Source organism: Myotis lucifugus, unplaced genomic scaffold (assembly GCF_000147115.1).
Source record: "Myotis lucifugus unplaced genomic scaffold, Myoluc2.0 scaffold_18, whole genome shotgun sequence".
NCBI lineage: Eukaryota > Metazoa > Chordata > Mammalia > Chiroptera > Vespertilionidae > Myotis > Myotis lucifugus.
Window position 1 is genome coordinate 10,846,437 of NW_005871066.1, and position 16,780 is coordinate 10,863,216.

General features: G+C 35.3%; 1 protein-coding gene across 3 annotated transcripts in view; it reads left to right on the plus strand.

The window, feature by feature from the left end:
• The window catches only part of ORC5 (origin recognition complex subunit 5), a 66,199-nt gene that overhangs the window by 30,445 nt on the left and 18,974 nt on the right, over nucleotides 1–16,780 (plus strand). For all 3 annotated transcript variants that reach the window (XR_002828393.1, XM_006085408.3, XM_023751100.1), the window contains 4 exons: nucleotides 1,132–1,184; nucleotides 3,554–3,666; nucleotides 4,459–4,506; nucleotides 5,701–5,811. Coding sequence is in view for 2 of the 3 variants with exons in the window: in XM_006085408.3 (XP_006085470.1) it covers nucleotides 1,132–1,184; nucleotides 3,554–3,666; nucleotides 4,459–4,506; nucleotides 5,701–5,811 (325 nt within the window). In the remaining variant the exon portion in view is untranslated. The remainder of the gene's footprint in view (nucleotides 1–1,131; nucleotides 1,185–3,553; nucleotides 3,667–4,458; nucleotides 4,507–5,700; nucleotides 5,812–16,780) is intronic.

Here is a 16,780-nt window from a genome sequence, read left to right on the forward strand (position 1 = left end):
GCTCGCCAGACATGAGCCTGGCTTCTGGCTGAGTGGCGCTTCCCTGTGGGAGAGCACTGACCATCAGGGGCAGCTCCTGCATTGTGCATCATAGCGACCAGTCATTCTGGTCATTCCGCCATAATGGTCACTTTGGCTTTTATTATATAGATATATTTTATTGATTTTTTACAGAGAGGAAGGGAGAGGGATAGATAGTTAGAAATAGCGATGAGAGAGAAACATCGATCAGCTGCCTCCTGCAACCCCCTACTGGGGATGTGCCCGCAACCAAGGCACATGCTTTTGACCAGAATCGAACCTGGGACCCTTCAGTCCGCAGGCCAATGCTCTATCCACTGAGCCAAACCAGTTAGGGCACAAGAATTCTTTAAAAAGATATTAGCTTGTAAGAACATGTAATAAATAACTTCAAAATGCAATCGGTATTTAATTTTAAAGCGTGCATTTAACATTCTATTGTACTCGTTCAATAGAAACTTATCTGGCCCCTGGGTAAAGCTAGCAATAAAACTATTGGTCCGCAACGTGTTAAGAGATTGTTACTGAGTTTAGAAATAGTGTATAACAATTTTATCTCATATGGTAACTGGAACATTGGGAGTTTTATTGAATGACAGATGATATTATTTATTTGTTGGTACTTTTTGATAGCTTTACAATTGTGATCAGAGGAAAAGAGACTTAAGAAAATTAACATTTGGATATCTATATATATAAAGATATATAAAAGCCTAATATGCAAATTGTCCGCTTGGGAGTTCGACCGGGAGTTCGATCGCTCACTATGATGTGCACTGACCACAGAACGAAGTAAGGCACTTGCCTGCAGCTGGATTCTGGGGAAGGGAGGCCCTGGTGGCCTTGATCGCCAGCCAGACCTAGGGACCCTACCTGTGCTTGAATTTCGTGCACTGGGCCTCTAGTTGATATATAAGATACATTGTTCTAATATACACTTTATGATTCCATAGAGTATAAACATGTATATTGCATATATATATTGTCTTGTTTATAGGGAAATTGAATTTATTTTGTCAATAATAAATTTTAGTTTTTCTAGGACTCTGTTTTAAGTATGGTATTTTGATGTAGTGTTTTTTCAAACCTTCAATTTCTATTTTCTTTCAGTTCACAATGGGAAAAGCTACAGAAAGATGACACAGATCCAGGACAACTGGAAGGTATCAAGGAAGTATTGAGACAGTTACCAGAAATCCTATTTTATTACTAATAATTAAGATACCAAAGTTAATACCACAGATAACATTAGTCAGTAGTGTTATAAAAATAAATTTACTTTCTAAGCTATAGTGATATTTTAATTGATTTTCCTTTAAGTGAAACTCTAATATGAGGAAGTAAAGTTTGTATACCAGTTTTCTGAATGTTGGATTGTATCATGTGAAAATCAAGCAGTTTTTATTTTATTAAATGCTTTGTTAAAACAATTACATTACATAATTTCATCTCAGTATGTATGTATTTCATGAGTTTTAATGAATAAAGTTCAATTTTATTTAACCCAGTTTGTAGGATACATTTCAGTTGACTATGTTTTAAAAGCTTTGTGCTTTTGTTTTCTTTAAAGAAATTATTACTTTGGATTTATCCCAATAGAACAGCTTTTACTTAAAAAATAAGCAGATACCTAACATATTATTTAAAAAATAGATCAGTGCCTAGTAGTTGGGGGAACTGGTATGAAATGAAATGGTGCTGAGATTCTGTTTTGTCTGTTTTGGTTTCTCAGTGCTCCTGATGCTATACAAGTGATTTTTAGTTGTGTGTTTTAATGGAAAGAAATAGATGTTAGAGTTAGAAAATCTACAATAATTGGTTGACACTACTCCCTAACTGTCTAATCTTGAGGCCAACTTAGTGTCCTCATCTAAAAAATGGGAAGAATATCTAGCTTTAAGTTATAGCAAATTCAGAGATGCTTAAGTAAAGTACCTAGCACAGTGTCTGACCTATACTGTATTTTCATTAACTATCAGATTCCTTATTTCCTTATAAAAAATCAGTGCTGCCTGAGTGACCCAGTTGTTTTATTTATCCATTCATTCAATTATTTCATTTGTGAAAGGCACTCAGATACAGAAAGGAAAAAAAAAGGAAAAATTAGACATGGCTCTTTCAGTGAACAATATAGCTTGGTAAGAAATATAATTTTAGTAAAATTAACTGTTCAATCCTATATAATAAAAGCCCAATATGCAAATCGACCAAATGGCAGAACCACTGGTGGAATGACCACCAGGGGGCAGGCACTTAATGCAGGAGCTGCGCACTTAATTCAGGAGCTGCCCCCAGCCCACAGGCCCCAGGCCAACCACGGCGGGTGCCAGCAGGGGCGGGGAGGCCTCCCCCCACAGATCGGCCCTGATCACTGGCCAGGTCTAGGGAGCCTACCTATGCATGAATTTCGTGCATCAGGCCTCTAGTCTATATAATAAAAAAACCTTAGAGACCATTACGGCAGAATGACCGGTTGCTATGATGCTCACTGACCACCAGGGGGCAGACGCTCAATGCAGGAGCTGCCCCCTGGTGGTCAGTGCACTCCCACAGGGGGTGTGCTGCTCAGCCTGAAGCAGGCTCACGGCTGGCGAGTGCAGCTGCTATGGTGGGAGCCTTTCCCAACTCCGCGGCAGCACTACCAAGCTGTAGCTGCAGGCGCCAGCTGGCCAGGATGAGCCCGAGTGGCGCCTGGCCCCGATTCAGGCTTCTCCCTGGCCACCTGCCGCTTGGCGCACTGCTACATCCCCCCCAAGGGATCCTGGGCTGCGAGAGGGATGTCTGCCTGTCGGCTTAGGCCTGATCCCAGTGCTGTTCTCTGTAGAAGGCAGTCAATCTGAATAACTCAGTGACTCAGAAGCACAGAGAACTCAGGATGAACCTGCCTCCGCGCTTGACTCATCCACTCAATGGTGTTCGCAGGACAGACCATGGTGGCCCAGCCCGTGCACATGCAGCAGCTGCTGAAGCTCAAGCAGCAGGCTCTGCAGCAGCAGAAGGCCATCCAGCCACAAACCGGCAAGCGGACATCCCCTGAGGGATCCTGGACTGCAGGAGGGCACAGGCGGGACTGAGGGGAACACCTTGCCCCCAAGTGCACGAATTTTGTGCACTGGGCCTCTAGTGTAATTATAAGTAATGATTATAGATATAAAGTTATGTGGGCCATAAGTGGGGGAAAAAAGCACCCCACAAACTAGGAATTCAGAGTAGAGAGATTTTTCTAATTTGGTGTGATAGAGGAGCATCAAGGGAAGGTTTAATGGAGAGTGTGGCTTTGAAGGGCAGGTTGGGTAGCATTTAGACCAGAATAGGAGGAGCCAAACAAAAATAATAGAATGAGCAAAGCATATTGATGATAATGTTTACTACCACCACCACCATTATCATGGCACTTTATGCTCAAGGAGTAGGTCATTTTGACTAGATAATGTGGTATGAAAGTAAAAAGATAAGAGATGAAAATAAAAGAGATACTTAAAATCTAATGGTAGCCTGTTAAATACCTTCATGAAAGTTTTTTGTTGTGTAGGTCTCTCAGCATATACTCACGTGGAACTTCCTTATTACTCTAAGTTTATTTTAATTGCTGCATACCTTGCTTCATATAATCCATCAAGAACTGACAAGAGGTTCTTCCTTAAGGTAATAATTACTTCTTTTTACTTTATTTTTGAAGATCCCACGAATAGTTTGAAATTTCTCAATATCTAAATTTCTAAGGGTCAGAGATTAGAATAAGAGATAGCTAAATATGTATTTAGGATTCATCCTCTAAGGCTTTAAATTAAGATCAAAACCTGAATGGGAAAAATAGTTTCAAGGAAGAGCTCAGGTATATCATAGGTGATAATTCTATATTTTAAAAATGCATAAGGATTTGTTTAAAGTATGAGAGATGGGAATAATTTTAAGGAAACTAACTTCTTTGTTGTTCTGAAGCTCCTGCTATAGTATCATGCACTCATACATCATTATCCAGGATATTCAGGAACCTCTTCTGCATATACATTAACTGAATAAATCCCATTTTAGAATTATGTTCTTTTTGAAAAAATATAATATGCAATTTTATTTATTATTAAATGTACTTGTAATAAGCTTTTATATATTTATTTTTGCCTACCTCTCCCTCCAGTCTTTTGTTTCATGAGGACAAGGACCACATTAAGTTCTTTTAGGAAGTACCACTATTTTATTTTAAAAGCTTCTTCTTTACATACCAAAGTAATCTATACATACGAAATCTAAGTCAAATCAAGGCTAAAATATGTTGATATTTTAAAGTGATATTTTAGGTGGGAAAGTAGAATAAAATAAAATAAAAGCCTAAGATACATAAATTAGTGTTATCTGTGCCATGTTGTAAACAAATTATGTTTTCTTATGGAATACTATCTTTATTTTAATCTTAAAAATTATTTTCCTTAATTGTAGCATCATGGGAAAATCAAGAAAACCAATTTTCTAAAGAAACATGAAAAGGTATTTTTATTTTAATTTCTCTAATGGGAAAAACTCATGAATTTAGGACACTATGGGAAGTGGATAAATTCATACCTTTATTAGTCATGTGGATATAAGAAGTTACTTTTATTGCTATGGTACCATTATAATATTGTACTAATATTCTGTTATGCTGAATACAGTGATTGAAGGGCACATCAAGGGAACTGGTACTAGAGATGAAAAAGTCTGTGTTTTAAATTTATATTTTCTCTAGCTGCTTTAAATTCTTTTCTCCTTTTCCTTTAGTGTTTTTAAAGTTTCACTGTGGTGTGTCTGGGATTGTGGAGGAATATCCTCACTCATCAGTTCCCTAAGGGAAGAAAGCACATCCATTCACCTCTGTATCTCAGCACTTGGTGATATTTGATAGATGCTTATTTAAAAAATGAACAAATTTAATGAATGAATGAAGAAAATCAAAGAATGAACAAAAAGCTAAGATTTTATTTTTTAGACAAAATCAATTAAGAGATTTGAGAAGGGAGATATATATGAGTCCTGCTGATGAGAGGACTATGAAAGAGCTGGTACTTTAGACCATCTTTGTGGAATGAGTGGGTTTGTGCAAATCTAGGAAAAGGACGGTGTTGAGAGAGCAACTGCCATCATGAAGATGTCTCTAGTTCTAGATGAACTCTAGTTCTTCTGATGTTATTCTTAGAAATTTGACTTTGACTTTTATAGTAGTAGCCTCTTTGTCTTTCATTCATGTTGTTTTAAAATGTGAACTGTAAGTAATATTTTTAGAACTATTAATGTCAAAGAAATACATTTTCTAGTCTGTGGCACAAAGAGGAATGGTGATATATAAGTGATAATTTCTAGGCTAGGAGTTAGGACCAGGACCCTGCTTTTGGTTATGTACTATCTTGACAAATGACTTGGCTGTCGCTTATCATCTGGTTACAACAGTAAAATAGGGGTGATGTTTAGGACGAGGCTGGGTGACTTGTGAATCCTTTAATATTTGTTGATGCTAAGTCAGAAAATCTTGAAGAAAATATTAAAGGATAAATCATGATTATATCAGGTAAAGTTTTTGTGTAGAGACTGCAAGTTGGATTTGTTAGCATCTTTGGGGAACTATAAATATTGTGATACTGGGAATTTATAGTACAAAGAGTGAGTCCTCTGCTTTAAGAAGGAAATCCATTTTCTTTTTTCTTACAGACAAGCAATCATCTCCTTGGACCAAAACTGTTTCCACTAGATAGATTATTAGCAATATTATATAGTATCGTGGACAGCAGAGTTGCTCCAACAGCAAATATATTTTCCCAGGTAAGCTTTGTGATAGGCTGTTATCTATCATCTTTATCTTTATGGAATTTTTCAGGTAGAATAGTTGGTAGAGTTCCAGGCATTTAGAAAGGTTTGATCAGCATGAGTAAGTAATTTGGTCTAGGTAAGTAATTGAAAATTCCAAATCTTTAAGGATATCACAGAATTTGCATACAGGTATAACCGCATGATCATAACAGTTTAATTTTCTATTTTTTTTCTTTTTATAATTAAGGAATTTTTAAATTAAACGATTATAATGATCTTGATGATTAAACAAAAGGCTTCATGATTATTGATGAAGTATAATATAAAAATATAATTTAATGAAAACAAAAATTTTTAAATTTTATTTGCAAGTAAGTAATATTATTCCTATTCCTCAAATAGACCTTTTAGGTTGACATGCATTTTTACAAAAATGCTCTTATCTTCAGAATGATTAAGTTCTCAAATTTTTCACTAGATGGCAGCAGTAGCATTAAAAATAGGAACCATGACATATTTAATAAAGTTAAGATTTTTTAGTTGCCATTTAAAAAAAGCTTAATTATTAAAAATATAGACATAGTACATTTCTTATATGGTCCAGAAAAACAATCCTGATCTCATGGATATGAACGGGTAGAGGAGAAAAAAAATGTGACTAGTATTTATTGAAAAACAAAGTCACCTGACTTTGTTGCAATGTTGTTTTATGTATAAGTTTTTAGGTTGAGAAATATGTAAATAATAGCATTTACATTTTTATTCACTGCAAACAAATTTGGTTCCTGAATGGATGTTAGACTTTGTAATCTAATATCTGGTGGAAACTTTTAATTCTTCACTCAAAGAAGCCTTTGAGAACCAAATATATATGTTCTCATTTAACTCAACATTTAAGTTAGATAATTTTTATGTCAGCATTTATAAAAAATTTTATATACCTTTACTGTGTTCTTGAAGAAAGGTAATGTAGTCAGTTATTAGGCTATGCATATAACTAGCTAAATAGGTAGGTAGATTGGCAGCCCTAATGCCAATAGTTTAAAAAATCCAATTCAGTTTTAATCTGTATTGCAGGGAATTTTTTCCAATATATGTTTTAGAAATGCTTTGTCTGAAAATAAAGAAATTTTAATAAAACTTTACATTTTATTAATAGCTTTCTACATACAACACGTTTTATGTTTATTTTTGCTGCTGCAATAACTATGAAATAGGTATTGTGATCTTTATCTTAAGGAATTGAGGCTTAGAGAGGTTAAATGTTGTTGCCAATCAATGTGACACATGTAATTCTTTGAGAACTAAAGCCTGGGGAAGTGAGGTACTTCTAAATAGAGCAGGAAGGCATTTGTATCACATGTAATTGTACCTCAGGTACCCCCAAATTATCTTTGTGGAAGATACAAAGAAGGATGATCAATGGTTTTCCCTTTTAGAGAGCTTATAATTTATTTGGCGGGGGGTGGTGGTACAAATGTACATAAAAATAATGTATAGCTGTAAATGAATGCTAGTTAGTGCTGCTGAGAAATTTACAGCAGAGAGAGATCACTTCTGGATTGGGCATGAATATAGGAAGATGACTTCATAGAAAGGGTGAAAAATGGAGCTGGGTTATAGAGAATGAGTAGGATTTTTTAAAAAATATTTCTGATCTACATAGTGATCCATTTTTATTGTACAGAAATGAGAAAATGGGTAAATAAAAAGGAAAAATAATAGATAAAATTAGCTGACACCTTATTTCCAGTGGATAGAGTTTAGTAGACTAGAAATTTATGATGGGCAGGTAATATGACCAAAGGGAGAGGACTAGGAAAACCCACAAAATCTTTGTGACCTACACACTGGTTTAGTTGAAAGTGGATTATATTGTGGTAGTGGTAGCAGTCATTGTTAACAATCTAGTAAGTGGTACTACTGCCACCATCATCCATCTTACCTTGCTTTTTGGTATCTTACATTGGTTGGGCATTTTACATTTTATAGTCTTGTCACATACTAAGTTAATCTTTAAAGAAAAGGAACTGAAGCTCAGAATGCCTAAGAGATCTGCCCAAGGCCACATAGCAAAGCACTGGTAGCATCCAGACTTGAAGAAGATTTTTCCAGCAACAGGCTTTGATTAGAGAAACAATGTAGCCCAAATGCATCTTTATTTTTTAACCAAGTTAAATTGTTTTCCACCTTAACAACTATGAAATTCTTTTCAACCATAAACTTAAAACAATTTTTATTCATCTTCTCTTTGCCAGTAATCAAAATGATAAATTTTGTATATTTAAAACATGGCTTAAATGAATTTGTGTTCATTTGATGTCAAATCACTTAGGACTTGATCTTGCTTTATTTTCATTTGTGATACAAAGGGTGGGGTACTACAAATGGATGATGCATCTGAACCTAAAATATCTAACACAGTCAGGTTACATATATACTGTGTGTAAGAACAAAATGTGACAGAAATCACATCATAGGAAGGGTAATTCTCCCATATGCCTTTTCTTTTTCTTTCCATTGACTCCCAGTGACTTTTTCTGTTTTTCTCTCCTTTTATGCATCCATGAAAACTACTCTTGTCCGTAGGAATGACAATTTGTATTTAACCTATGCACATATAATTTTTTAAGTGAAAAACAAAAGTAGACTTGTATTGGAAGTGCTTATTTGATATGAACACTAGATGGCAATATTGTTACATTACAGCTTTAAGATAAACTAAGAAACAACCTGTTAATACTGTTTTTGATATTTAGAGAAAGCTGTTTGTTAATTTAACACATTGGTTTATTTGAATATAATAAAAATTATCTGGGGATATTTAATGGTATACATGTGCATGCTGTACATACTTTCATGAATAAATAAATAAAATTGGTAAGGTATTACTTTACACTAGAGCAGCTGTTCTCAACCTGTGGGTCGTGACCCCTTTGGGGGTCAAACGACCCTTTCACAGGGGTCGCCTAAGACCATTGGAAAACAGATATATAATTACATATTGTTTTTGTGATTAATCACTATGCTTTAATTATGTTCAATTTGTAACAATGAAATTGGGGGTCACCACAAACATGAGGAACTGTATAAAAGGGTCGCGGCATTAGGAAGATTGAGAGGCCCAGTGCACGAATTCGTGGGTGGGGTTCCTCTGGGTGGCCTGCAGGGATCAGGCCGAAACCCGCAGTCCAACGCCGCCTGCAGCTCCTACCTGCTGCTCCTGCTCATTCCGGCACTACTGTGCCTGCTGCGGGCTCGTGCCCAATCAGTCTCAATCAGGAGAGGCTCATGTTGCTGCAGCAGCGCTCACCAGCCATGAGCCTTGCATCTGGTGCCCTCCCAAGGGGAGTGGCCTGCGGGATCAAGCTGAAACCAGCTCTCTGACATCCCCAAAGGGGTCCTGGATTGTGAGAGGGTGCAGGCCAGGCTGAGGGACCCCACCGGTGCACTATCGGGTCAGGGAGCGACCGTGAGAGGGCTCCAGGGTGTGTCCAGCCTATCTCAGTCCCAATCAGCTGGACCCCAGCAGCAAGCTAACCTATTGGTCAGAGCATCTGCCCCCTGGTGGTCAGTGCACGTCATAGCGACTGGTTGACCAGTTGACTTCTGCCCTCTGGTGATCAGTGCACATAATAGCAAGCAGTTGAGCAGCCTTAGCATATCATTAGCATATTACTCTTTGATTGGTTGGTTGGTCTGCTGTTCGGTCTATTTGCATATTACCCTTTTATTATATAGGATGAGTGTTTTCCATGTGGAAGTAAATTTCTTCGTACTGGCTGTAATGTGTTTATATGCAATGATTATTTTTTCTATTTATTTACTTTATATCACCTGTTTTAAGACTATTTTTTAGTGATATGCTATTGTATAGCTTGATTTACCAGTTACATAATTATTTATAATTTTTCACATAACAGTTTGATCAGATGTTTTATATATGTTCAAAGTTCTCTTGAAGCAAAAGTTTATTTCCAATGCATTTCATTTAAATCTATTCTGTAATAAAGTTATAAAAATAGTAGTTTAAGGAATCTTTAAAGTTATTGAAATTGTAATTGAGAATAATAATCAAATTAACAACAGTAATAGTATGTAGTTGGTATTCTTCTGAATTTCAATGTTCTTTATTAAATTTTGAATAAGATTCTACTCATTAACTTTAGTCTCAAAATGAGTAAAAGTATTAGTACATTTAACATTTTACATTAGAATAATGCTCATATTTATTAAATTGAAATATGGTTTTTTAATTTTCATAGATTTGTAAGAGAATTTAGCCTTATGCAATTTACTACAGTTTTGCAGTCATAATCATGGGTCGGTTTTAAATTTTTCATTCAAATAAAATAAATGTAGTCCCATCTACACATGAACTTTGTGAATGACAAAGCTTTAATTCTGGTATTTCCATTTGTTTATTTTTTCCTCTCAGCATGGATAGAATATATAAGCTATACCATTTACATTCAGGAAATGGCAAAGATTATTACTTTCTAAACACTTTGATCAGATATGTTATTGAAGACCATTTATCATCTTTAAAAGAAATACTATTGAATTTCTTTAAGAAATTTGTTTACAAACCTTGGGTTGACCTATTATATTTGTGTGATTTTCACTTATCCTTGCCTATCCCCTCCATAGTCTTGTAGTTCTACATGAAGGCAGTAGAAGATTCAGTTCTTTAAGACTGTCATCAAGTATATCACTTATTTTAAAATATTAAGCCATAATGCTTTATCTTCTCCCAGATGATAAAATTGTAAAGTTTGTTTCTAAGATAATTGCTATAAGTTTCTAAAGTGACTTTGAAAAGGAAAATTATCTTTTAAAAAAATTAGGGACATTTAATTACATGTATGTATATCATGTAATTGTTGCATTTGATCAGTTAGTATTTTGAAAAATTATTTTTGAAAGCAATTCATTGAAATTCTATAATTTAGAAGTTTTAAAATAGTATAGTTATGATACTATCAGAAACAGTGTACATGGAATTAATATTAAAAATAGCTGGAGGAAGAGGAGCATAGTACCTTTAAAAAATAGTTCTTCGTACTATATTGACAATTTGCACTGTTTAGTAATTAATGTCTAGTTTCTGAATGGCTTCATATTTAGTTGTACATAATTTAATATGGAAAAATTAAATGTAAATGTCTTTATAAATATAGTTTCATTTTTTAGAAGTATAAAAATCATTTTGGATTAAATTATAATATACAAATATGTTTTTTTAAATATACATTTCCATTTATAATTTCTCTGCTCTTGAACTTAAATCATGATATTGGAATATATTTGGACTATTTTTGTTATATCCGTTTAATTTTCAGTCATGAATTGACTTGATCTTTTCTTAAAAAGGTTGCATTAATTCTAAAAGGTTGCATTTAGATAACCTGCACTCATTTGGATGTTGGTTTATGAGCCATACAGTATATATTTATTTAAATGAATTATTTTTATTTTTCATACAGAATTTATCATCAGTCAGAAAAAATGATAATTTTGTTATTTTATCTAGGAGGGTTTTTTAAGCAGGTACTTCATCTCTACCATAGCTGTAGGAAGATGTTTTGTTGTGCTGAGGGCAGCCAAAATTTTATTCAACAGAAAAACAGGTTTTTGCCATTTTTTTTCCTTAAATATAGGTAGATGTAAATGTATATTAAATTTATATACTTTCAATTTTTTAAAAGAAGTGATTTTGTGAATATTATTTAATTCAAAACTTTTAATATAAAATATTTTAATCTAATTCAAGCTTCAAAATTCAAAGTCATTACTTAACCTTTTTCTCTAATTGGAATTAAATTTTTGTTTCTGTGCTTAAAATTTTATTTAAAAGATACTTATTAAGGGTCTACTATGTTCCAGGCTCTGTGTTGAGTAAAGAGAGTACAATAGGTTTTTGGGTTACGTCGGAGATCCATTCCTACGGCGCGACGTAACGTGATTTTCGCCATAAGTCGGAATCCACCTATATAAGCACCAACGTCACTCACATGGAGCACATACACAGCAGTAATGAAGTGAAACATTAAAAATAACTTAAAAGAAAGATAATAATTCCTGATCTTTACTTGTGGTAAAGAAATAATAAAAAACATAAAGCGCATATGTACATACCTTGAAATGACTGAACTTTTTTTTTTTTTAATAAATAAATGGGAGATGGTGACGTAACCATGAAAGGACGTATGTTGAGTCTGACGTAATCCGAGGACTGTCTGTACAAAAGTGAGGAGAATGCAGTTCCTCCCTCAAGGACCTTACAGTCTGTGGCTTCTACTGCCCTTCATTTGTATTGGGGTGGTTGCCAGGTTCTAGAGTTGTTAGTAGTGCATGTGTGTATTTACTAGGAGGACATATATGCTGAAGGAACTGTTTTGAATACTTAAGTGAAAGCTAACACTTAAAGTGAATAAATAAAAATAGGATTTTTCTCATTGGTATTTTCTGTTATTTGATAATATAGGTATTTAAGTGTCGTCTTCTGAGTAAAATAACCTTTTTGTTGAATGTTTCCTTCTGACATGTCTTGAACTTAGTGTTGTGGATGGAGCATGATTGTTTGATACCTATGTCATAGCTAAATTATGCTAATTATATAATTATAGCTAGTTAGCTATGTTTATTGGTATCTTAATTAAAAACTTAAGTTATGGACAAATAAGTAGTGTATTGTGCGTGGCCTGTTATAAACTAAGTGACTTTTACATAGTTACATGACTATACAGTAAGCCCTAGATTTTGCAGACCTCGATTTAATGGACTTCAGATTTAATGGATAAAATTTCCGGTCCGTATGTCATGTGTGAAAATTGACACCCTGTAAATTTTAAAATGGTTTTAACTAAGATTTGCTTATAATTAAATTAACAGGTTATTTTTTGTTATTTTTAACAAATTTTAGTGAGTAGGCCTTATGTTGGAAAAACACTGTAGTAATTTCACCAATATAAATAAGTATTACATATCTACAACTCTGGTCTACATGTTTAAACCCAAGACTCACCGCTCATAAACAGTGTTCTGCAAATGATTAGCAAGTGTTCAGGCCACATCACTTGCGGTAATTGGTTCTGTTGTCAAGTGGTGTGACTTTCTGCATCAGTTTTAATGTGAGCTGGTGATGTACCCGTGTGTGCTGAGCCACACCCCAGCTGTGTACTCGAGGTGACTGGTGAATGCATGCATTTACTAGGTCTATTCAGTATAAATTAAAAATAACAGTAAAACATATAGAAAACTTCTGTGACATGAAACTTGTATTCCATACTTAATTTTAATTACACAAATGTATCTAAGTAAAAACAAGTAAGTCAACTGATTTGTCAATATTTTAATGTACACATTAGGAATATCTACTTTATTATATAACTTTTGGCTTTAACAGATACCCACCCCCTTGCCCGAATTAGTTCGTTATATTAAGTTTTTACTATATTTCAAATACTTTATGATTAAATGTTATATTCATTATAGCACTCTTTCATACACAATATTTCAAACTACTTTTGATTTTCAACCAAAAGTCCTTCAACCAAATAACTGATTTTACAGATTTCATTTATAATTATTAAACCTCTTTGCCTTAAAAATTATTATAATACATAATATTATGGTTGATTCATATCTGTATATATAAAAGCCTAAGCGACCGAACAACTGGTTGACCAGCTGCTGTGACGCGCACTGACCACCAGGAGACAGGTGCTCAGCACAGGAGCTGCCCCCTGGTGGTCAGTGCGCTCCCACAGCCAACATCCCGTGGCCAGCCAACCTTCCGTGGTCCCTCCCCCTGGCCAGCTGCCCCCCCCCCCCCATTGGCCCCAATCGCTGGCCAGGCCGAGGGACCCAACCCATGCATGAATTCGTGCACCGGGCCTCTAGTTTTATAGTAAAGTAATAACATTTATCAAATGCTAGTTATATAGCATCAGAAGTCATAGTTGATGATGAAATACTACCCAGTGCATATGAATTTGAATCTCATAAACACAAAGTGTAACATCCTAAAATCTAGCTATAATATATTCATATAAAGTGATTTGGATATGAGGATTATCTTTATAGTTATTAAAGTTGGTGAACAAATGGGACAGTTTTCCTAAAAATAAATTTCTTGGATACTAGAATATTAGAAAATGTGAAAAGCTATTTCTTCTTTTTCAATTTCTTTATGCTTTATTAGGCTTGTGCCAGCATTCCAGTGTGTCTATAATATCCAACTTAAATACTTGATGCTATTAAAGTAAATTATGTAAATCACAGAAAATATCTTGAATGCTAACATTTTCTAATAATCCTATGTTTTTTCCTAACCACAACTGCGACTGTGAGGCATTCCATTCCAAAGATGATAAGGAAGCTTTACTTAATACCTACTTCGCTGACGAATAGGTTAGCAAGGGTGCTGTTTAACAGAGGCAGCCCTTTTCTAGCAGCAAAAAGCCATGATGCTCAGTCTCCTCTGGGGCAGTAAATTAGATTCTCAAACCTCCTACTGTCCCTGGTGTGGATGCATTACTATTCTGCCATCTTGTCACTATGCAGCAGGTGCCTGTTACAGGAGATTTTTAAACACTGTTTTTGGGATGCTTCATATTTGAAAAGAGTAAAGTTGATCTATAATTTTTCCCTAATTGCACTTTTGTTGTAAAGGATATTAATTTTAATCAGTAGAGGGCTGGTACATGAAAAATCATGCACTGGAGGGGGATTCCCTCAGCCGGGCCCGACCCCTCTCACAGTCTGGGAGCCCTCAGGGGTGGGAGGCGACCCGGCAATCAGGGGAAGGCAACGCCCCCATCACCCTCTGCTGCTGCTCCTGCTGGCAATGCAAGACTCTGCCGGCCCTGGTTACCTGAGCCTCAGGCGACCCTGGGCGGTTGGGCAGCCAACAGCCGAGGCTTGCCTGCGCCTTGGGCTGGTCCTGGGCGGCTGGGGTGCTGAAGGGAATTGAGGGGACTGGGCGCCGCCATCTTTGGGGGTGGGACAGTCAATTAGCATATTCCCTTATTGGCTGTGGGCGCCGCCATCTTTTGGACAGCATGAGGGTCAATTAGCATATTCCCTCTTTATTAGATAGGATTACCAAAGATAATAAAAAGGAGGGTCTATTTTACTCATTTGCCTACAGTAAGGATAAAAAGTTGTCTTCTTTTCATTTTTAAAAGAATAGTGTTTACTCCTACTCTTCTCTTACCTTCCCCAAATCTTGTGGTATTAAGTTTCTTCAGTTTTACCACTTTGTTTTTGTGAGTCTTATCAGCCTAGCAATAGGCATTTTTATTGAACTCTAGAAAAATGCATAAATTAGGCTTTCGACTTTTGAATAAATAGTACACTGATATCTTACTTTTGTAGGCAATATTTTAGAACTACCTTTCTTAAAGTTACTATTGCTTCTAAAAAATATACCAAATGTATACCTTTTATTAACACTTTTGAGGAAATGTATTTGACACCAGTACATTTTATTTGACTTGGCAGATCTTTTGCTGAAAACACAAAAAAAGTTTGTGTGAATGTGCTTGCTCGTGCCTATTTAGGAAAATATATACTATCAATATATAGTAAATATAGAGGCAAATGCACACCTTATATATAGCGTTATGACTATAAAAGGAGTTTTAATAAAATGAGTTAGGATGATAAATGATTTGGAAAAATCTGCATCATGGAGGTGTGATTATTAAAACAAAAGTTGATGCTTAAGGGAATGGTTTCCAATGAAAAATTGTCTTGATTCCTTGTTAGCTCACAATTAATTGGAGTTTTTTGGAGGAGATTGGCCTCACCTGCTTATACACAAACATTTCAGAAGCTGGTATTGCAGAAAAGCCCTTGTCATTTCCCCTAGATGAGAAATTTGGGTCCTCAGTCCCAGTGTCTCTATGGAACCGGATTGCTCCCTCACCTTGGGTACTCCAATGATAGAGAGATGAATTCTTAGAATAGGAAGTAATCATGTCCATGTAGTTAGGAATAAGAAAGCAAACTTGGCTTATCTGAAACTGCCTTATCTACTTCCCTTGCTTCAAATACTGTGTGTATGCTAATATCTTTTGAATTCTTTATTCTAGCCTGTGTCTATATCTGGACCCAAATTGCCAACTGAACAGTAATACTTGAATATGTCATATCCATCACATACTTAAATATATCCCAAACCAAATTATTCCCTAAACCTTTTCCCTTTTTTTCAGATTTCAAAACTAATTCATTTATTACTCATTCTTTAATAAGCACATACTTTGTGGCATGTACAATGGTAGACTCTAGAAAAAAGGGGACTTCTGTAAACCTTGTCCTTTCATTTTTGTGATTCAGGCACAGTGCCTTGAACATAGGATTCACTTACTCAATGAATTTCTATTCCCCTACCCATGCAGTTATGGTCTCTCTGGATACTAGATAGAGGTTTGCAGTCATTTTTGTACCACAAGGTTCTAGAGAGGAGAGGAGCTATCTTTAGGTCCTCTTTGTATAAATACACATTTCACTTTTTGTCTATCTGAGTATATTTGAAGACTTTCAATCCACTTCCTGCCTTTTTTGGGGAAATAGAAATTTCTAGAGGTGATGATTTTAAGTTGAATAGCTTTGACGGTATTTGCCTCTCTTCCATTGCTGCACTCATCACCTCCTTGTGTGTGTAAAAAGGTCCGTTGAACTTGCTTGTTATGTGCCACATGCTCACGAACTATCACATCGCATGAAATCAGATCAAATGTAGTGCTTGTTGGGTGTGAACCTCATACACTGACATACCACTTGTTAAGCTTTTTTATTTAAATAATTTTATATGTTTCAGATTGTAAAGCTTCTCCAGGGCAAACAGGATAGGCTGTTTCCTGAATCAGTTAACATATATACCAGCCTGTGAAAGTATAAAAATAATGAGCATGTTAAAAATTAATTACAGTTGTAAATTGATTTTCTTTTGTTGGCAGAAAGAACGTAG